Source organism: Lasioglossum baleicum, chromosome 10 (genome assembly GCF_051020765.1).
Source record: "Lasioglossum baleicum chromosome 10, iyLasBale1, whole genome shotgun sequence".
Lineage (NCBI taxonomy): Eukaryota > Metazoa > Arthropoda > Insecta > Hymenoptera > Halictidae > Lasioglossum > Lasioglossum baleicum.
In genome coordinates this window covers 7,316,084-7,339,149 of record NC_134938.1, presented here as the reverse complement: position 1 = coordinate 7,339,149, position 23,066 = coordinate 7,316,084, and the positions used below count along the sequence as shown (strand labels likewise).

The 23,066-nt window shown below is 45.2% G+C and overlaps 3 protein-coding genes across 6 annotated transcripts in view; all 3 read right to left on the bottom strand.

The window, feature by feature from the left end:
• LOC143212712 (uncharacterized) overlaps window positions 1–23,066 on the bottom strand; it is a 182,997-nt gene that overhangs the window by 122,447 nt on the left and 37,484 nt on the right. The window contains exons 7-8 of one of the 4 annotated variants that reach the window (XM_076431784.1): window positions 6,700–6,927; window positions 5,105–5,424 (exon numbers count right to left, since the gene is read on the bottom strand). The exons of the other annotated variants lie outside the window; for them this stretch is intronic. Of the exons in view, the coding sequence (XP_076287899.1) occupies window positions 5,141–5,424; window positions 6,700–6,927 (512 nt within the window). The 3' untranslated portion in view covers window positions 5,105–5,140. Of the gene's footprint in view, window positions 1–5,104; window positions 5,425–6,699; window positions 6,928–23,066 lie in introns of those variants that run through there. 4 annotated transcript variants of the gene reach the window in all.
• Window positions 93–3,503, bottom strand: LOC143212741 (uncharacterized). Its single transcript, XM_076431854.1, has 2 exons — window positions 3,283–3,503; window positions 93–1,633 (listed from the first exon to the last, which is right to left on the bottom strand). The coding sequence occupies exons 1-2, from the start codon at window positions 3,350–3,352 to the stop codon at window positions 1,368–1,370; spliced, it is 336 nt and encodes a 111-aa protein (XP_076287969.1). The 5' UTR covers window positions 3,353–3,503; the 3' UTR covers window positions 93–1,367.
• LOC143212747 (longitudinals lacking protein, isoforms A/B/D/L-like) lies at window positions 13,431–15,401 on the bottom strand. Its single transcript, XM_076431860.1, has 2 exons — window positions 15,039–15,401; window positions 13,431–14,921 (listed from the first exon to the last, which is right to left on the bottom strand). The coding sequence occupies exon 2, from the start codon at window positions 14,845–14,847 to the stop codon at window positions 14,593–14,595; it is 255 nt and encodes an 84-aa protein (XP_076287975.1). The 5' UTR covers window positions 14,848–14,921; window positions 15,039–15,401; the 3' UTR covers window positions 13,431–14,592.

Below are 23,066 nucleotides of genomic sequence, written 5' to 3'. Positions count from 1 at the left end.
CGGGTTCGGGCAGACGTACACGCTCTCGTGCGTTCGCCTCGTCGGCATTCCAACCTTGCTAAACGGCCACCGCTTCTGGTAGCAGCCTGAAACAGACCAACAGACCTGATTTTCTCGTGAATCAGGTTTCTCCGCCATTCTTACGCAAAATCTGGTGGCTGGATAGCGCGAGCTAAAGCAACAAGTCGCTCAAGGAACGCAAACCGCCCTTACTGGCTCTAATTACTTTATTTACTTCGTTACATCCACGAGGAATCACGCAGAGTCCACTTATAGCCTAATTGTACTGTCCGCGAGATTCGATAGAGTATACCAAAGAAACTTCTCGGCGGGATTGTCTCTGTTTCAGGCAGAGTCGCCAGATTAACGCTCCTCTCCCCACTCTACTCTCCCCACTCTACTCTTCCCCTTCTACGGATTCCTTCTTCTACGAGTCACGTGACTAACCCGGTACTGGCAGAGAGGGGGTATAACTGTACTCCCACCACGTCTCGATGCGACTCCCCTGATCTGGCGACACTGGTTTCAGGCACGTTCGGAATTTTCGTACAGGCTGTGTCTCAAGTCTCACCATGACGCCGCAAGTTTGTTATCAAACCTGCGAGTACAAACTAAACCTACCGAGCACGTACAAAAGAGAGATGATCTACGTCGCACGGTTTTCATTGCAAATACTAATTAAATCTGAACACCCTGAAACCTGAGACACCCTGCGCAGGTGTTCGACCGTCGGCGTGTTCGTTAAGATTACGACAAGCGATGAAAGAAACACCTATTTCTTATAACGTAAATATCTTTAATTGTGGTAAACAAGTGTTCTCTCTTTCTTCCCCGGGCGAAGTGTGTATGGTTATGCTCGTTCTACCGGAACATCGTCAGATTTAAGGGGGTAGTCTCGGTTCCGGGATTGCAAAGGGTGCGGGATGCGCTTTCGCATTTCTCGAAAATGCAAAGATGGGGTTTTCGCCCTCAAAAGAGTTCTACTTTTAAGTTTACGTAATTTGCATTATATTAAGTAAACGTAAAAGTAGGAGGGAGACAGCGCTTTAGATTGATCTTGACTACTGAAAAAAGCCCATCTTTGCATTATTGCGATCCTGGAAACGAGACGACCCATTTAAACACTGTACACTAGGCATGCACAACTCGTAGCTCCAAGAGAGCGACTGTTGAGCGGCTCCTGTTGCAGTTCTCCCCACCCTATGTGTGCCAGCCAGACTCACGGGGCCGAGTCGAGAGATCCCGCTCCCAAATCGTCCAGTTGTGCATGGCTGCTGTACACACTTCGCAGGGGCTGTCCGACGCGAGGACTAAAGGGTCTATCTCGGACGAAAGAACGATTCGCAAGTTAGCCTACTCGTGACGGTCTAATTGTTGTAGACGAAGATGCTGCAGTCCTTGTGGACTCGCTTGATGTGTCGGATCACGTTCGCCTTCCATTTTCCACGGTACTCGCAGTGCGGGCATTTGAATTTCGGCTCTTTACCGCACTCGTTCCTCAAATGCCTCTTCAGCGTGCACTTCCAGACGAACACGCTCGGACAGTTCGGGCACGGGAACTTCTTGTGCGTGATGTCTTGCAACCGTCTCACACGCAGCTTCTTGTATCGAGCATTCGGGAAGTACAGGGGATCTGAAAGCAGAACGAAGCCTTCGGTATAATACTCGGGTATCTGGCCTGTCCCGGTCACGGCGACGTCGACTCCGAGTATCGTTCGTTAGCCGGGAAACATGAAAATGTTACGGTAATTATAACAAACTGATGATTATGTATAATTGCCGGTTATTATATATAATCACAATTAAATTTGGCAAATGTGATAAATCATTGAATATTCATCAAATTAACCGGCGCGAGTTTATATAATTCCCAACTCGTAATGGCGAATGTGATAAAAGGTCCATAACTTTACCAAAATTCGTCTGGTGAAAGGATTATACAGTCTCGTGATTGATGGCACCACTTTAAATTAGAACAACTTCTTGGCAAATGTGGTGAATTATTGTGTAAACACAGACCCAACCATTCATGGAATTTTTATTTGTAAATTATAAAATATTATTATTCGCCGCCTCCCGCTGCCTTCTGTCCTTCTGACAAGTAACTACCGAAAAAACTGCGCTGCATTCTACTGGCTGAATCAGTCAAGATATTAATCGCATTCGCCATTAGGAATTGGGAATTCTATAAGCTCGCCGGTTAATTTGATAAATATTCAATAATCTATCGCATTTACCAAATTTAGTGGCGATTATACACATAATCACCGGATTAATCACATTTACCGTAACAAAAACGTTATGTGACCATCGTGAACGGAGAACTCCGACCCCGAAAGAACGCAACACCGAAGCAGAACGATCGAACAAGCTTCGATCGAACACGAGAGCTTGTAACGCTTTTCTCACGTGACTTAGCATCATCCTGATCGAGCGAAACGGGATTTTCTGGAGGCGTCAGCACCCAACAAGAAGCATGACCGGCACAATGCTGGCGTTATAATAAGCGGTTCATCAGAGAACTCGGGGCGAGTTATAGCGTGAGTCCGGATCTAGCACCGAAAGACGTATACACACGCGCGCGCACACACACATACACGTGTCCCGGGGTTTGTTAGTTAATGCGAGGCAGAGTCGCCAGATCAGAAAAGTTGACTAAAATTCAGGGGAGAGAGAAGTTACCATCTCTCTTTATGCTCGAGGTAGTCACGTGACATTGTGACGCATGCATCACGTGATAGAGTGGGGAGACAAGTCAGAGGTGAAATATTGTGCAAGATTTCCCGCGCTAAAATGAGGTACTTTGAACACCCCGTAAAATATCGGCATTTTTCCGCCAATATAACTGCCCCAGGACTCCCTACCTCGTTGTCATAACATAGATACCTCAAGAGAAGAGAAATCTTGCAGAACATCTCACCATTGAAACAAGAGTGTCAATCTAGCGACTCTGATGCGAGGACAAGGCTGAATGGCATCCCACCGGAGTACTTACAATTAGTCATTGATATGGAACATTTTCTAACATCGTTTATTGCACATTCAGAATCGTATTTATAATTCGAACATTGTTATTATCGCGTTCAGTCCACAGCGTCTTGAGATATCCGTGTATCTAAATACTTCGTCGGCAGCTAGTAAAGAACGTGGATAGATGAGAAACGTGACGCAGAGAATTTGTTAATGAACACAAGGGTTTGTGAGAGAGAGAGAGAGAGAGAGAGAGAGAGAGAGAGAGACACGGTTTGTAACGAATAGAACGCAATCTTTCCGAGTACGGACCACAATTTCCGGACAATGTCTCCCAAAGATCAGACTCGCTTCGTGGGAGAAGCTGAAAGAGGACACGCATCAGATTGTGGTTTATGGCTAAGCTTCACTTCGGCTTATTGACGCAGTGCCTGACGACGTCCATGGCGAAAACCTCGCGCTTCTTGTGCGTGGTGCGGACGTGTCTGTAGACGTTGCTGCGGAGCTTGCACCGGTACCAACAGTAAGGACACTTGAACCGTGGGTTCTGTCCGCAGGCGTACAACAAGTGTCTGCTCAGACTGTTCTTCCTCTTGAAAGTGCGATCGCACGTCGGACAGGGATGAGTCCCGGCGGTGAACGGCGGCTGCGTTTGATTCATCGGGTTCCCTGGAAACGACAGAACAGATTGTCCACGGTTAGCAGAGCCTTCGAACGTTCTTCTGGAGCAACACAAAACGACCGAAGAAGAACGTGCAACCTCGTTTCTTTCAATTGCAGATTCGTCGACAGCCCTGCGAAACCTACCCAGTCAGCCAGGTCTGCCTCGAGCAGATATCGAGAATAGCCTGTAATCGTACGATGCGAGCACATGGCGGACATTGTGCTGTCAGAACGACGCTCAAAGCTGAGTATGCTCGGAATCTGCTCGATTTTGGACAGCACACCCTGCCAGCATGAAGCGATACTTATTCGGACGCAGAAGTATCGCTTTATGCTGGCCCGGTGTGCCGGCACAAGCTGAGGGCAGATAGGAAGACAGACCTGCCCTCGTCTAAGAGGGCATCACGGTCGCACTAATGTGGCAGATGTTGTTAAAGTAAATTTCTATTGTACAAATATATAGCAGTCTTCCTTTCTACCGACAAAATTAATATTTATTTAAATTCCTATCGATGTTTGAATTAATATTTATTTTGTGCACATGCAAGAAGGGAAAACGAAATAGTAAATCGTATAACCTCATTCGCCACATTAGTGCGACCGTGCTGCCCTCTTAAACGAAGAACCGAGCTGCCTTCGTTCTGTCCTCGGCTGTAGCAGCCGTCAGCTTATGCCAGCTTACACCAGCATAAAGCGATACTCATTCGGACGCAGAAGTATGTTGTTCTGCTGGCACAGCCTACTGTCCAAAATCGAGCATGCTCGCATACTGGGTAAAACGATCATCTACATCCGATCGCAATCACACAAATGAATTCGCTCGCTCGTATTAGAGGACCGCTATAATACACAGACACCCCCAACGTTTGTTTGATGAATATGCATACTTCTTCGTCAACTCCGTTTTATTGAATGTTAGGAGGGTTTGTTGTAGAGGTAGTCGAACGAGGAACCTGGATGATTGTTGGTCGCATGCTTGCAGATGTCCGAAATTCTCGTCGACTGATAGCCACACTGTCGACATTTAAATCGTGTCTGTTGGGGACATATGTATCTCACGTGCCTCTTCATACTGCACTTGTGATTGAACGAGGTGCCGCAGTTATTCGGGCAGGAGATCCTCTTCGAGGATACCGCGAGGCTGGCCGCGTCTCGGGCCGAGTGTAATACAACGCCTGGAAAAGAAGAGAAACACTCTGGTCAAACGATGGGTCAACAATGGGCCCTCTCTTCCCCGGGTAATTTTCAACACTTCGTGGGTCCTTCGAACACTAAAGTGACGCCGAGGAAATGAAAAAACAAACAATATTTCCCGGTTTTACACGCGTAAAACCCGAAGAAGGAACGGGCTAACCTGTAACCGGGCGAACAATTGGACAAAACAGAACGTTGCGGAAACAAACACACGAGAAGCTACCACATCGATGGAATTGGTGGATGGTGACGAGATGAGAGTTCTTGGTCTGGTTTTTATTATAAGTTTGTCTGAAGTACAGAGGGCGCACCGTTAGTTGTCGCCGGTGTCGATGCAACAAACGTCGCACTCCTTGTGCATCCTACGCACGTGCCTATAAACGTCGGACGTGTACCGCGAGCAGTACTCGCAAACGGGACATTTGAAGCGGCGATTATGGCGGCATTCGTACCGCATGTGCTTGATCAGAGAACGGTAATCAGCGAACGAGCTCCCGCAGGAGTTCTTACAGCCGAAGCTCTCCCTGTTCGAAGTATCGTCGGTCCACAGTTGGATTCTCCTAGGAGGATGACGAAGTGTTTGCGATGATTTGACGCCTGCAAAAGAAGATCAATGCCTGAACAGAAGGATACCATATATGCCAGCACTGAGATTTACGTTTAGCCAACAAATGCTAACAACAGGGGGAAGAAGGGAACCAAAAACTAGGGATATGTCGGTTTTGGGTGTGACAGAAAGCCTCGTGTAGAACACAGTAACAGCAAACTGATCATTTTATTGGCAGACTTCTCGAGCGAGTACAATGAGAAACACAACGATGACGACGTCCGGCTAGTTGACTCGAATTAACCCCTCGCCGTACCATTTTCCTTACAGTTACAACGAGTAAAACGTCTTCATCCCCAAGAATGTCGTAGAAGAGAAATGAAAAAATTTATATTTTTCCTATGGCTACATTTATTTTAATGCTTAAATATTGATTACAAACGAGTAACATTTTATTCATATTTGTTAGACTTTGTTTCAAATCGTCTTCGCGACTGTGACTCGTTAAAATACTGCAGGGGGTTAACTCAAATAGTCGAGAACAATAAATACGTAGAACCAGCGAACTCTTTATCGTGTACGCTACGGAGAACTGGCTACGTACTCGCTTCTGATAGGTACACGAGCAAATGATCTCCTCGACCGATAGGAAGCACTCGGTCAGTGGCCATGGGCAGTGACCTGGTCAGTGGCCGTGGTCAGTGACCGTGGGCGGACGAGTACTCGAAATATTCGGGTATCACAAATGTTCCGGTCCCGGCCCGAACCCGAATTTCCAAGTAGCTGACCCCTAGTGGTCAGTGACCGTGGTCAGTGCAGTTTTCTTTCGATAAAAGACGCCGATTTCGATCCCCGACGCCGGCACCTCTGGAAATACTCCATGTGCTCTGTAAACTGTGGTGCCCAAGGTGGTTCGGAACCCACCTTATAAAAACTGTAGGTCCCGTCGCGAAGTAACTCCTGAATAGGAGTTCACAAAAGCGACGTAAAATAAGATTAAAAAAAAAAGAAAGACGCCGATGTTTTACTGTCAAACCGAATAATAAGCACCATCATCCACAACACGTCTTGTATCGGAAGAAGACCCTTCCTCTCGGTGTACAAGATCGGTTCCGTGGACGGGGAACAATTCTCCATTTTACGAATCTTCAGAATGCAAGTTCGTGTGGAAAGTTAGGATCATCGCGTAACTCGATCAATCCCTGAACGTGATCATATTCCCTGCCGAGTAGCTTTGACGATATCGATCGCGTACACTTTATGGTCCTTGTGTCTTCTTCGACAGTGTTCATAAACGTTCCCAGACTTCTTGCACCGATACTCACAGTGTGGACACTTAAACCGTGGCTCCTGGCCGCACTCGTAGGTGAGATGTCGGTTCAGCGAATACTTCTGGCTGTAAGCACAGGTGCACTTCGGGCACGGGAACTTCTTCATCCTAAAGCTATTGTCTAAGCTACGGAGCGGTGTTTGAGGCCAACGTTTTCCATGCGTTTGGACGTGGTTGCCTCCGATACCGATGTTGAACCCGATCACGGCGAATGGAACTGAATCTGGAACGAAACGGGATCTGGCTGTGATTGTCGGTTTACATTTGGTTGGTGCGCTTGACAACGATCTACGTGGCCGAGTCGAGTCCAACTGATCCCCAAAGGATGACGGATATCTACCGACTCAGACAGAACGGACGAGTGACGTACGATGGAAAGGAAACACGAAATAACGATATATATATATATATATATATATAAACATTATATATTTATATATATATTGAGATACCCTCCCTCCCCGCTCGATGTGTTTTATTATCAAAGTAATCGGACGGTGGATGTACAAATGCGTAATGTTTATTCACAAGTCACGTTTAATAGTAAAATATCATCTGAATTACAATATCCTGTATAAATTAATCATCCTAGAGCAACTCGTACTCGTTCAAGACAATTCTAACTACGTTTCGCATATCTCGGGAACAATCTGCCGAACGACGAGTTCTTTGATACATCTTACAGCTTCGAGAAATAACAATGCCTGCCTGTGGACCATATATTTTTAATAACTTGATAGTGTAGCAGCTGATGTTAGGACAAGTTAAACGATGTGCTGCACTATGATCTTCGAATGACCTTGTGGACTGTGAGTCCAAGGTCATTTGAAGGCCAGTACAATAGTGCTTAGTGTGTTGAATAAATTTATTTTTAAAAAAGCTACGCTCGTTTAACGTTACTGTTAGAAATCGGACATTTTAATAAGAGGGAGACCCATAAACTAACAGGAAGGCATTGCTGTACTGTTTCCCTCAGGTTTGTAATCGTCGGATATCGCAGCAGGATCGGCTAGAATCTAGAATTCAGGATCTACAGCCGAAAATGGATGACGTAGAGCGTGGATGGGCATTTTTGTTCGAATTAAAACAAGACCGTCCCCCCACCAGCATGGAAGAGACGTTGGAGGGGCCACCACCGCGCACATCCCCGAGACTGAACTCTAGATTTTACAAAGAACATGCTGCTGCTCGCTTAAGATGCCCATTGCTGTTGACACTCCTGTTCGCCCCTGACATCCAACACGAACACTCTCTGTCCAGGATGCATCCTTCGCACGTGGGACCGAACGTTCGACGAATGCCTTGTCCGGTACGAGCAGTAAGGACAGTTGAACCTCGGCAACTGTCCGCACTGGAACTTGAGGTGATTGTACAAATTGTTCTTACGCGTGAAAACGTTACCGCACTTGTGACAAGCATAGCTCTTCCTCGGCTCGTTACTAAGCGCGCCATCGAAGGCGCAATGCTGTCCCGTTGGGTAACACGACGAGTGCATTACCGGTTGGTGAACACCTGCGAACAGAAAGGTCGACAGAATAACTTTCGGCGTTCGTGGACGCGATCCTCTTTCCGCTTAGGGTATAGGCAGGCGGCGGTGGTCCGAACGAGAACTCACAACTGGCGACAGCGTCGTGCAGCCTCCGCCCGCCATAAATAATCGATTAATCGACACGAGAACGAGGGGATCAACGGCTCTGGGCAGTGAAACAGTAGCTGAGCGAGACACGTTCTCCAGAGAGATGGGATATGAGGATGACAAACAGGAAAAGCGAGATGACGTGGTGATATCGTTGTTTCAGGAAGGACACGCTTCCTTCGTTCTTAGCCTCTTCGCTGCGGCGGTTCGCTACGCCTAGACTCTAGACGCAAACGCTTATCAAGTTTGACGAATATAAGAAACCCCAGGACCGCAAAACTCTGCGTACAGACGCGCTCAAGGTGGGATTCCTTAAGCGCGTCTGGACGCAGCGTCTTACGACACACCCTATTCGTCGTAAAACTTCATTGTCCAAGTTCATTGCACAAGTTTGCGTTCCTGACGAATGGAGTATGAGCAGCCACAGGACCGCAAAACGCTGCATCCAGACGTTAGAGGCTAAAAGCACCGTCGTCGTATGGCCGTGTGATTTACGTACAATTAGTGGATAAACAATAAACAAGTGCGCGACGGAGGGTTGTGCGTTATCTGACGCGTTATCGAAGAAACCTCGACGTAGGGATCGACCAAGTCTCGAGTCCTCGAGACTCGTGAATCGAGAGCCGAAGCTTCTAGTTTTGCTAATCAGTGCTGCCAGATGAGGGGAATCGAGGTGAGATGATGTACCCCCTCTCTGACGAGCAGACCAGTCTACGGCACGGGCACCGTGGTCTACGGTCTTAGTGGGGGACGTTGGAGTATGCGCATGGTGCTGGAATGGGATAGTGGAAGGGGAAAAGGAGGAGAGTATACATTTGGCAGCAGTTTTGGCGCCAACTGGCAGCACTGTTGCTAATACTTGTGTGCTGTGGGATGCGAGCTTATGTTTTCCGGATGACGTACAACACTCGTCAAGCGGAGGGGATTAGGCTAGAAAGTTTGCGGGATTTCCGACTTTCTTATGTCCACCACGTAAACATCGTTCCCAGGATGAATCCTGCGAACGTGAGCCCGCACGTTCGACGGATGCCTGGTCCTGTACACGCAATAAGGACAATTAAATCTCGGCGACTGTCCACACTCGAACTTCAAATGATACTGGAGGTTGTATTTCCTGCTAAACACGCTGCGACAGTTCCCGCAGGGGAATCTCTGCACCCGTTGATCGTTCGTCTTCGGCAACGGACCGCTCTGCGGGTACAGCCAGTAAGCAGCCTTCGATCTATGAGGCGCCGTTAGGTACGGTGATTCTGAAAAAACATAAGTCGTTCGTTCATTCGTTTAGGCGTCTACGTTACATCGGGCGGGAGATTAGAACACAGCGGATACTTGTACAGGATGGTCCAAAGTGACGTCGACATTTGTGGCACCCCGTGGAGGGTGCAACAAGAAATTTTTCGAATCAATAAAACTCCTCTGAAATTATTACTCGAGAGAACATTATCGTGTGCTACGTTAGGGGACGCTCTCTTCGATTTCGAGATATCGTTGGATCGAGAAACAACAACATTGGAAAGCTTGTTACGTGATTATCAGTAGACGAACCTGCACAATTCTTTCTCCTATATACATGCAAGTTACATCATAGCTAACGTGGAGTAAGGGTAGCAACAAAATGGGAGAGATCAGGAGCAAACACTGGACTGACCTATACGTGGGATCGGAAAGCTCGTACTGTCTTCAAATTGAAATTCAAGGAAAGCGAGAAAGCAACACAGAACAGATAGATACTATAAAATAATTCTTGCTTCGAATTTCAACTTGAAAATCACCACGCACTTTCGTCCTGAGCCAACGTGTACGGCTCTCGCTTAAGAATTATGTGTCGACGTTGAAATCGAATTAGCCGGCTACAGGAGGACTCGGAGATCTCGAGGAGAGCATGCACGCAAAAGTGGTAATTCTCATCAAAGGACGAATTCAGGAAGACCTTCTTTTTATTCAAGGATCGATTCTGTATTTCCGCCGGATACATGGTACGTCCCGTTACTATTGTGAGACGGTGACCAGATCGATGACGTAGACCTCCTTATTGGGATGCTTTCGTCGCACGTGGGCTCGAACGTTCGACGTGTGCTTGGTCCTGTAAGGACAATACGGACAGTTGAATCGCGGCGATTGTCCGCAAGCGTACTTCAAATGATGCTGGAGATTGTAGCGCCAGTTGAACGATCTGCCGCACTTTGGGCAGATGTGCTTCGAACACGGTTGAGGACGAGGCATGTTAACGACGCCGCCATTCCATCCGTAATTGTCAACGTAATTCGGTAGCTGTTCTGGAAAATGCAGACGACGTTACGGTTAATTCCCTGGGATCACGTTTGTCGTCGTTCGTTAGAGAATAATATCGTGTTCCTGGTGAACGCTTTAGCTTCCTCTCTTTGCGGTGGGAAGGGTTACATTTATTAAAGAGACATATACGTTTCACCACAGTACCGTTTTAGCGCTATTACATCTCCCTTGCAAACAAATACATTACAAGCGGCCACCTCTTCCTCGTGGCAGTGTTTTTCGTTACGAAATTCTCTTCGTACCAGAGTCGAGAGATCTCTCTGTCGGATTTTTCACGTGACATTGTGATGCGCGCGTCACGTGACGAGTGTAGGAACAGAGTAGGAGGGGAAGGTAGAGTGGGAGACAAGTCTTGGGGTAGGGGCCGGCACGGAGAGGATTTTTCACGTGACATTGTGATGCGCGCGTCACGTGACGTGGGAACAGAGTAGGAGGGGAAGGTAGAGTGGGAGAAAAGTCTTGCGGTAGGGGCGGACACGGAGGGGCCCCTCAAACGCCTGCTTGCAGAGTTGTGCTAATTTACATACATATATTGTAATTGAATTACATTGTATTTTATGTACACAGTATTCGAATTACCTTGTAATCGTATTGCATAATTCGAACCTTTCACTTCCTTTAATTGCCAATTGCGGAATTCATGAGTGCAATACAATGTAATTGTATTTTCCATTACTTCTTTTTCCGTAATACTTTCTTCGTGTGTCTCACGACTTTCTACAATTTATATTTCTTTTCCGAGACGAACGTAATAAATGAACAAGTTTGTTTTCTTCTTCTTCTTCCATCTGTTATTCTTCTGATATAGATTATAATTCGTAATTACGCTGTACTTGATAATCGTATATCAATTGTAAAACCGAATTACATTGTAATTTCATTAAACAGGCTAGAATTACAAATCAAATCATAATTTAATTGAACGAAGCGACTGAATTTCGAATTGCGAACTGATTGAATACATAATTGAATCGCTTTGTAATTAGAATTCGTGAAGTAGTTCAATTGTAATTCAACACAACTCTGTCTCAATTCTGTCTCAATTCAGATGAAAATGCCCACCCCTACCTTACGTAGCGTCGCAGAAGGGGAACTGCTTCGCGCCATCCGGACTAGAATTGTTAACACAACCGAATTAGACTGGACAATTATAAATGAAGATTTATTGACGAGTACGCCGGTATATTATATTACGGCGAGGCCTGTCGGCCCTGTTATACAGATACAGATAATTTCGATTAAATGGGCATCGACTTGTTCCTCGTGATTACAGCTCGACCACCTCGGGGAGGAAAATGGATTCGAAATTTCCCGCTTCGCAGTCCACCGATTTGCGTGTATCGATGACGTACACTTCGTTGCCAGGATGCATTCTGCGCACGTGAGCCCTCACGTTGGACACGTGCTTGGTCCTGTGAGGACAGTAAGGACACTTGAGTTGAGGCAACTGTCCGCACATGAATCTCGAATGGTAATAGAGATTGTTCTTCTGCCTGAAGATGCTTGGGCAGGAGGGACAAGCGAACTTCCCAATTTTTTTCCGGTAACCTCGACGCTTCTTGGCCGGGCGAATTTTGACCTCACCTTGATACTCTGAAACAGAAACGAGAGAAATGTTTCGTCAAACATGGAAGCGAAAGGGTACGATCGATGTTGGTTGTCGACATGCTTTAATTTGTCGGTCACCCGACCGGGAAGTGAGAAATATTCTGGCTGGATGCGGGGAGAGAGGATTTTCTTTTTTTTTTTCGTCGTGAATAAGCGTAATTCTGAGAGCACGTGGATTGAACTTGGTATATTTAAAAAGCAGATCCGCCCGATCTCGACTGTGTTAAGTACAGGATTTCTCTTCGTACATTCGGTGGACGATGACAATGTCGGAACTGTAAAACGTCTACAGGCCTACATTCCTGATAGCCACGAACAATTCTGCTAGGAATTTAACATATCGGTAAGACACTATCGATCTGCGTGACGCAGGAACAACGATTAACAGTAACTGTACAGAAATCTCGAAAATGACGAGGGGCCATTTTTGTTGCATTTTCTTTTTCAAGGATAAATTAAGTTCGGATCAGTCGAAATATACGCGAGAACAAGGATCGAATGCGATTCTTGGGGAACGGAGGCGCTGTTTGGCACTGTTGTAGTCTTCGAAACGTATGTTCGCAAACACTCGTCACGAACCGCTCCGGTTAATGGCTGCCGTCGACCGAGCATGATTGGAGATAGACTTTGGACGCCTGGAAAGAAAGAAAATTCTGTTCAAGCTGCACGCGACGCGGGCATTGCACGTCGGGGGAAGATTGTCCTAATCGTACAATACTGTGTTACACCGTGCGATTAGTCGTGGTAGCCAGATTAGAAAATCTTTCGAACATAATGAATATTTTCATTTTATATGATTCTCTTCGTTTGATATAATAACTCGTACAATACTTTCAGTAGTTTATTAACCCTCTGCAGTCGGAGCTATTTTAACTCCAGAATTAAACATTTCTTCCTATCTGGAATAATTCCATTCTGTATAGTTTTTGTCACTTTTATGGATGTGAAACTGATGGGACACCTCATCCAATACTTAAATGTTTAGTAATTGATTAGTAGACTGCGGATTTTATGCAATTAAAATAGAATAAAGATTAAGAGGCCACGTAAAAAGAACTTTTTATGGTAGAAGAATTACTAGTGGCGCCTCTCTCCGAGTCAGTCGAGTGCAAAGAGTTAAAATGAAAACCACCTCTATGTCCAGACTAGAGTCGCCAGATTAAAACATGTTTCCTCACTACACCTTCCCCTTCTAGACGCTATTTCCCCACTCTACCGTCGTCATGCTTCACAGAGATCCACAGAGCTGCGATTCGAGGTGCTAGCTGGACAAAACCGATTATATAATTACCGATACAGCTTCTTAAAACGCACTTTCGTCGTTAGTTTCTATTATAAAGATTTACTTCAGAATATAGAAAAATAAGTAGAAAACGTATTTGAAAAATATCGATTGATATTGATTAGATATAAGAGCTTTCATGGACCTCCTTACAAAACGTAGAAAACAATATGAATTCAAAATGCTTATACACTTCTGTCGACAAAAAAGACTTTGGGCGATAACGAAAAATGTTAATATTTTTACTGTCTAAAGATTACTTCATATGACTAGCATCTATTACGTTGTCCCAAAAGTTTCTTTCGCAATGCTTACATTTAATATCGTTACATCACACAAGTATACAGGGTGTCTAAAAATTCCTTCAAATTCCATCCGGAAATGGGAGGTTCCTGAAATATTTTCAAATAACTTTTTCCTTTGCGGAAATGTTCTCCGCTGCTCCGTTACGGAATAATTCACGAAAAACGAGGACCAATCAGAGCGCTGCCAACACCTGCGCCAATGTCCGCCGCGGGCGCGCTCTGATTGGTCCGTATTTTTTGTTAATAACTCCTCAACAAAGGCGCGGACGCCATTTTCGCAAAGGAAAATGTTGCTCCCACTGATCTCAGGAACCTTCCATTTCCGGATATTGAAGGAATTTTGAGACACCCTGTGTACAAACAACGTGTGATCATCTGTTTATTAACTTTCCCTTACTTGGTAATAAAACGAACTGGGTTAAGTCTGGGTTAAGCTAACTTTTGGGACAACCTAATATTTTTTACGGAATTACGTAACGAGTTTTGTCCATTAATTAGCATTGGCCGCAACACTGTGCGATCTGGCGACTCTAGGTCCAACGGATCGTACGATTGGAGCAGTCTTCCCAGAGAAATATCGGTGTCTACCGTTCTTCCTGATGCCATGCACGATTCTTCGAGAGGGAGACGAGAGGAGAAGAGGTGAAAACGCCTCCGTGTCCCCGCGCGTTCGGATTGGGAATCTTCCGTTGTAGGGTGGCAGTCTTGCAGCGTGTAGCGCGTCTCTTCAGGGTTGGAACGGATCCGTTGTTTTGGGGATCGGTTTCAGACGTTCTGCATCAGTTGGCACAGATCGACGGTGTACACCTCTCTTCCGGGATGACACTTGCGTACGTGCCGTCGCGCGTTCGAAATGTGTCTAGCCCGATAGGTGCAGTAGGGACAGTTGAAACGCGGCTTCTGACCGCACTCGAACTTCTGATGATAGGTTAAACCGCCCTTCCGGCTGAAGACGCTGGTGCAATTCGAGCAGGGGAACTTCCGGGCGATCGTTCTCGAGGTATCTGTGGGGTTAACCATCGGTACAGCGGGGGTCCCGTGTTGCAGCACGTAATTCTGGGAAGACACGCCTGCGTAGACACAGTAATTCAATCCTGCAACAGAATCAAGCACACGACACCTATGTCAGACGGTTTCGTATTGCCTGCGTATCACTCCGGTAAACAGAGAGGCTAGAAGGACTATAAGAATCGAAGCTGATGAGTAAACACCTTGCGGTCAAACCTTCTTCATTGTCGATCCATAGGTGTGCCCGAATGTTGGAAGTGGGGGGGGGGGGATAACACGCGAAAGAGAGATCGTTTTTGTTTCAAGCTTTTTCATTGACTGAGGATTCTTCCAAGCAGGATGAAATAAAGGATGTCACTGGTGTGTACTGACAGCTGATATCGCTTTTTATTGAACCAATCAAAGGTGAATGATCAAAGTCGCGTGGGGATAAAACGCGTCCGTAACGCCGCGCGTGCACAACGAACAACCGAATACTGTTCAAAGGATCTACACCGATCTAATAGCCTCGATAAAACGGATCGGAATTGCGGGAGCAGACATCGCCGCCCCGGAAATCAATTAGAATGCCTGTGCTATCTTCGTGGCGTTGAGATCTTCGACGGACGACGCGTAGCTGCTTTGCGCCACGTCGATCACACTGACTTTGTAGCCGTAATGTTTCCGTCGAACGTGGGCCCGTATGTTCGACGATTTCTTCGACGTGTAGGTGCAGTACGGACAGCCGAATCGCGGCAGTTGGCCGCACTCGAACTTCAGGTGTGAGTAGAGATTGTTCTTCCGGTTGAAACTGCTCGGACACTTCGGACAGAGGAACCTGTTACCGTTACGGTCCTGCAGCTCTTGGGTACGCGTTAGCGTCGCGCACGGAATCTTGAAGCCTCCCAGGTGTTGCAGATCTGCAAGAAAATCGTTGTAACTCGTCAGAGTCCGCCATTCACCCATTCAACGTTCCAGCTAGCTGCGTTACAGTATTCCCTTGGTATACGTGGACAGACAGAGACGTTACTTCCACCAGGGACAGAATGGACCTGTTCGCTACCACGACGCAACGCAACGTTGCAATCAAAACTACGGATCTTCATTCGTCTTTTAACAGTTTTAATACATAATAAAATCCGCAGTCTATTGAATTCGATTCCGAAAAATTTCAGTAAATTGATGATATACTCAATTTGTCGTAGATCCATAAAATCCGCAGTCTATTGAATTCGTTTCTTAACAATTTCAATAAATCGATGGTATATTTAACTTTCTACTAGTTTTTTATCCAGTTTTGCTAACTCCGCTTTGTTCAGATCCTCTAGTGGACGTCGTATAACAGGAGAATACTGTTCGGTGAGCGAAAGACCGAGTGACAGGTAAAATCGCTAACGATTTGTGAACGAGTGTGGAAGATAGGATTGCAGAAGCAGCGAGGAATAATAATGTCGTCTGGAGTAGATTGACGTCGGTAGATTAGGAAGGATCAACGTTTTATTTCTGTACAGATCAACCCTGACTGCAGTCATTAATCTCGTATGGCTGCTCCAGTTATTTACAGTACACTTTCACGGAAGGTTCCTATTTAGTTTCATTTGTCAGATCGTTTTGATCGTTCCCGGGGTTCTACAGAAAAATATTATTCCTCTTCCTTAAATCTAGTAACAGAGCTTGATCGATATGAACAAGTCGGGAACGCATTTTACCTTGGACAACATCGGCATAAATTACACTTGCTAACGTGAACAAAATCAAAATTGCTCGATCATTGGCGCGTTTGGTGCACATCGGGCCTTGATCGAGAGACTCTCGGCTCGCGTTCGGTTCGATCGGCACACGTGTGCGCGAATGTCCAACGCTTTCCTCGATCTGTGCTTGCAGAGTAAGCACACTGACCGCACTGCAGGTGCTTCCGTAGTTTGTATTCCTCCGTGCTCGAACGCACGATTCCGGAGCTTGACGTTTCGAACGAGTTGGTACTTGTCCCGAAAAGAAACGACACGATCCTCTTCAGAGTTATGCTAATTTAAATACATTGCACTTGAATCACATTGTAATTGCATTACATAATTCGAACCTTTCACTTCATTTAACCTCCAATTACGAAAATCACGAATGTAATCGAAATACAATGTAATTGTATTTTACATTACATTGATTATACAAAATTTTTAATTTTTTTAAACGAACTAGTCTATTTTTCATCACACAATATGAATTTATGAATAGTACTATCATTTATACTAATCTTTTCCATCTTCCACCTGTTATTCTTCTCACATATACTACAATTCATAAATACACTGTACTGTATAATTGTATTTCAATTTATAAAACGAATTACATCGTAATCTCATTGGACGAGTGACCAGAATTACAAATCACATTGTAATTCGGTTGAAAGAAGCGACCGAGTTTCGAATCACGAAACAATTGAATACAATGTAATCGAGTTACTTTGTAATTAGAATTCGTAAAGTAATTCAACTGAAATTGAACACAACTCTGATTTCCTCTTTGACGAGGAAACGAAAAGTAATTGGCGAACGGTTAGTATAAAAAGAAATTTATTTGAATCCCTCCCTGGTCCTCCTGATTGTTAGCGGTACTCCCGTCGACGGAGGAATATTAGATCGTACAAAGGTTGGCGATAAAGAAGACAGAGGTTCGTAGTACTAGAGCTTCTCTTCTTCGCGTCTTAGATCGATGCACCACACCGCTTCTCCGCGATGCCTCCGTCGCACGTGTTTGTATAGATTCGATATCAACCTCGTGCAATGGTTACAATACGGACATTGATATCTCGGTGGTTGACCGCATTGGTAGATCATATGCTCTCGGAGGCCTTTCTTTTTGGTAAAAACGCCCGGACAATTCGGACAGGAGAACATTCGACTGATGTACGGCCATCTGGAAACTGAAAGCATAAATCGTTGGTTACGCCCGAGGAAAATCCTCTTGACAATTCTACGCGGTCGAGACACATTCGCCAGTATTGTTAGATCGTAAAGTACTCGGATGTTAGTCGATGTTAAGGAACACACAGGTAGGTGGGCCAGACATGCAATTTCCCTCTCAGAAACACTATCCTTTATTCACATGACAATCGAGAAAGCGTAAATGTACATTCGACGACAAACGACGAGTCTCGTGCTGTACGCAGGGTAGTTAGAGTTCTCCTTCCACGAGAGCGAATCGTACTCGAACACGATACCTGAAAACGAAAAATTACGTGTCAGAAGCATATTCCCGACCGAGCCACGTCACGAGTGTAATATCTGAAAAAGCTGATCGTCGTAGAAAAGATTCACAAATTTGTCCTCGACCACGAATTTCAATGTCAGAATTCTTTTATTAAAGAAATTCGACCTCGACAAATGGTCGGAAACAAGTTTCCGTCGCATGTGCACCCTGTACAAATGGAAAGGAGAATAAATAAATTTCGTCGAGTTATTGACAAAGCTTTCGTGAGTTCAGTATAAATAGAACTCGAGTTTCTTGTCTGTGGTCTCACAGCTGCTAGGTCGAGCAACCTAATAGACTGTGAACACAAACCAGATTACTTCCACGACAATATTCTAGCGAAAAAATTGAATGTTCATACGATCGGAAAAGTCTAAAATAAAATTGATGGATAGGATTATTCCGAAACGTAATTCCAGTAGCACGCACACACACATACACACAATTTTCGTGGACGAGAAAGAATGAACATTGAGAGCTATACATTTTCTTACGCGCACATCCAATCAATGTATTTATTCCTTTGCCTCTTCACAATAATATTCAGTGAATTGTCTTAGCGATTTATTCAAGGTCTATTCGATATATTTAGTCGGAGATGTAGTTGGAAAACGTTCAGTTTCTTCAGCCTGGAAAGGCTCGATCAATAAAATGAAAGCTAAAAATTATATAGAAAATAAGCAAAAGGAAGAATTGATCAGAAACATTACATAATTAATTACGATGAAGTATGAATGCGCAATTACATATAGCGCTACGCAACAGTGAATAAAAATACCAAAATTACTAGTTTCTGTTTATGTTGCAACAGTCGTGTGTCCAGCAACGCATTTAAAAAATTGTTTTAACCGTTTCGAATAAGATCATGCATTAGTCCCTTCGAGCAAGTACAACATTTTTGAGAAATCACGGTTGAGAACGTTAATGGGGGCTTACAATTAGATCAGGCGTGGGCACGAGTGGAGCCCCTCAAACGCCTGCTTCCCCCACCAAGCTTCCTTTTGGTGGCGCTCCTCGCGGCTCCGATGCACGACAGTGTCGCCAGATGAGGGGAATCACGGTGTGATGATGTACCGCCTCTCTGATGACCAGACCAGTCCACGGCACGGCAGTGTTGGGCATTAATCGATTAAAATTTTAATCATGATTGATTGATTAATGTATACGATTAAAAAAAAAGAAATCGTCGAATAAATCGGCGATTGATTCAATCGATTGATGAAGTTAATCGTCGATTGTTGATTAAATGAAGAAATCGTCGAATAAATCGGCGATTGATTTAATCGTCAATCGTTGATTAAAAAAAGGAATCATCGAAAAAAAACATAAAAGCCCGTAAACAGAATTTGTATTGAAGGATTTTAATAATTTATTACGTCAATTCTCGTTAACGGACAGAAGACAACTGATTATTTATAAAACATTAGAAACGAAAGACAGCAGACATTCAATTCTTTCACACTCAGAGATGCTGCTGTTTCGATTCTCGATTCTCCATTTCTCAATATTCCCACAGTATTATGGACCAAATGACAATACAGCTAAACTCAGTTTACATTTTACATTTTTTTCAGTATTCATACAGTTCTGATTACGTATTTCATTTCGAAATTTCAGCAATAATCATTAATCAATTATCCGATTGACGAATAATAATCGTTAATCGCAATTAACGACTAAAGTAGAAATTTAATCGTTAACCGCGATTAACGATTAATAAGTATTAAAACGTTAACCGCAATTAACGACTAAACTAGGAGATTAATTGTTAGTTGCGATTAACGATTGAAGTAGAGATTTAGTCGTCAATCGTTGATTAATTTTTTGCCCAACACTGCGGCACGGGCACGGTGGTCTACGGTCTTAGTGGGGGACGTTGGAGTATGCGCATGGTGCTGGAATGGGATAGTGGAAGGGGTAAGGAGGAGAATAAGTAGGACCGTTTGGTCCTCATTCTGGCAACACTGAGCGCGCCCTTCCTTCATATTAACGACGGATGCTGGTGGGAGACAGTGGGCGCTACGGTGGGGACGGTCTTGTCTCAATTGAGACAAAAATGCCCACACTTGGCTTAAATCATGTTCGATAGATATCCTGGCAGTTGAAAGGAGACGTCCTCTACATAGACGACGCTGCCCTGATGTTTGCGACGGATGTGTTTCTGTATGTTGGACGTCTTCTTCGAGCGTAGGTCGCAATAGGGACACTTGAACCTCGGCGGTTGTCCGCATTCGTATCTGATGTGTGTGTGCAGGCTTCGTTTCTGCCTGAAAACACTCTTGCAATTCCCGCAGGGATACTTGATGTCGACACTGTCGATCACCTGGGGCGCGAACGTCCTGTAAAATCTTCTGCGATATCCCGCGGTCAGCAACAGTCTGGACCCGGTAAACCGTTTCAAGCCTGCAAACATCAAATCGATAATCAGTGAAACGTACTCGCCGAGAACAATGGAATGATTCTTAAATACGAAAAGGATCCGAATGCTTCGTGTGACATTCTGGTTGCGTTCTAGGGCGGAAAGTGTCGCCGCTAGAGAGGACCTGAGAACTCGAACCCGCCGTGAATCGTGATAAACGAAGTCATGCCAAGTAAGAGGTGAACGTGAAACTGTACGTGGGAGAAGACAAGAGGTGGGTGGCGTGACGTTTGGGAGGCGGCGAAGCAGCTTCATCAAAATGTGTTTATTTCGGACCATTCGTGGATAACACACGACGTCTAACAAGATAAATTCGCCTCCGATTCTGTTACAAAAATCCTCCTGCTAGTTTGAGACAAAGAAACGTGATCTGAGTAAATTCGAGTTGTGCTAGCTCTAATCACTGCTGTTCAGGTACAGCCTGTACACGGGCAGTGTAGCTTCGTTCTCGGGCAACGAGACAATTGACAATCTTCCCTCGTTCCGCTTATAACTTTTCCCCGATCCGTGCAGAGTCGCCAGATTAAGATCTGTGATCCCACTCTACCTTCCCCTTCTATCACGCTTCCGCCACGGCTCGGTCATGTGACGCCTCTGTCACATGACCGATGGCCAATGACAATCTTTTCCCCCGCTCCGCTTGAAGAGGGTAGACTCGTATCCAAGATCACAATAATGCAAAGATGGGATTTTTCACTGATGAAAAGCGCTAGATAAAAGATTAATCTAGGCTGAGGCATAATTCGTATTATTCGGCAGCACGTAGCCGTCGCAGCTTTACAATGCAAATTATAATGAAAATTGCGAATAATGCAAATTACGCCTCGTAAACGTAAGAGTAGGAAATTTGGGGGCGACTGCGGCCTAGATTGATCTCTTATCTAGCGCTTTTGACTACTGAAAAACCTGATATTTGCACTATCGAGAAATGAGAAAGAGATTTTGCAATCCTGGAAAAACGAGTCTACCCCCTTAAATCCACTATAACTCTGCCCTGATCCATGCAGAGTCGCCAGATTAATACTTGTCTCCCCACTCTACTCTGGCAGAGAGAGGGCAACCGTATTCCTCTCGAATTCGAGTGAATTGATTGATCTGGCGACGCTGGATCTCACGATCTCGCTGAACAGCACTGTCCTAAATAAACTTAAGATATGTATCGCTGGCGCGGACGATCCTCTTTTTCTCTCGGTACATTTTCCCTGCGTTTCCTCCGGTGTTTAGCTGTCCATATTCGACGCGACGTTAATGGCGGCCTCTCGACAGCTGTTTGTACAGGTCGATGATCTGCAGCTTCTCGTCCTTGTGCATTCTACGGACGTGGACGTACATGTTCGACGAGAATTTCGCCTTCTTGGTGCAGTAGGGGCACTGGTAACGCGGCTCCTTGCCGCACTGGAAGTGACAGTGAGTCTTCATGTCGGACAGTCTGGTGTAACCGCTGTTACACCTCGGGCAATAAAACTTTTTCCTCGGCGACGGATTTTGAACGGCATTGTGAACGAGAATGCTGTCCGGCCAGAGACTTCTTAGCTCGGAGGGTGTCGGTTCCTGACGACACGCGCCATGTTCCATGTACATGTACGTCTCATCCTTCGCGTCATCTTCCCCTCTCGCCTGGAACACTTCCGGCTGCATCGATCCGCCGGCTACAACGTCTTGGCGATAGTGTATCCGGCCGTACATCGAATCTAGAAAAAGAATCGAATTTTTGTTGGCAGTTAGTGTCGACTGACCATCACCGACAGACAATTCTCATCCATGCTTCGATCATCTAATGGCGAAGAGAGCTACTTCGGGTTCGTGATTGGGTGATCCGACGGCTGACGGGGAGGACTGGGCTATCTCGGGTCTTTTGTGTTACAAAGTGGACGCGCTGCACTCTCTCAAGGTCGATTTCATGGACGTTTCTCGTGCAACCACAGTGAGACAAGTAGCTTTTCAGGACTCTTTTCGAAATAACTATTGGACCTATAGAACCAGGCCTTGATAACCAAGCAACTACTAAAGCTATCAACTTCGGACGAGGCTCGTTTATTTGTTTAGGGATTGGACCTATAAAGTATGCAATTTAAAACACTTGTTCTTCGAGACTGTGTAAGGATATTTTCACATATTCAACAGTTGTTCTAAAAAGAATGATTAGAAGTTACTTGTTCTCACTGTTGCTACACGAAAAGTCCCTTTTCAGATTAGTGGAAGGGGATCGACGGGTCTAAAAACGACTATTCTTTAAGTAGCAAGCAATAGTTGTATTTGTTGCGACTCTGCATAGGCATTCGAAGGTTTGGATCCCTTCACGTAAGCTAAAGAAGTCGTAAAGCAAGCCTCTCCGACAACTATCAAGTTCGAGTCCGGTCCATGTCCAGGAATCACAAAACGATTGGCACCGAATTCTTTTAAGGTGCTTCTTCTCCATTCACACTATCACTTTTACACCTTCGCCCTTCCTAACCCGAGAACGCAAATAGAAACGCAGTGAGGTTCGATCGACTCATGCACAACTATCAATGGGACCAAGTAGTCAATACCTAAACGCGCGCATTGCTTCTGTCGCTGTCTTATCTGTAGTGGCAACTACTATGAT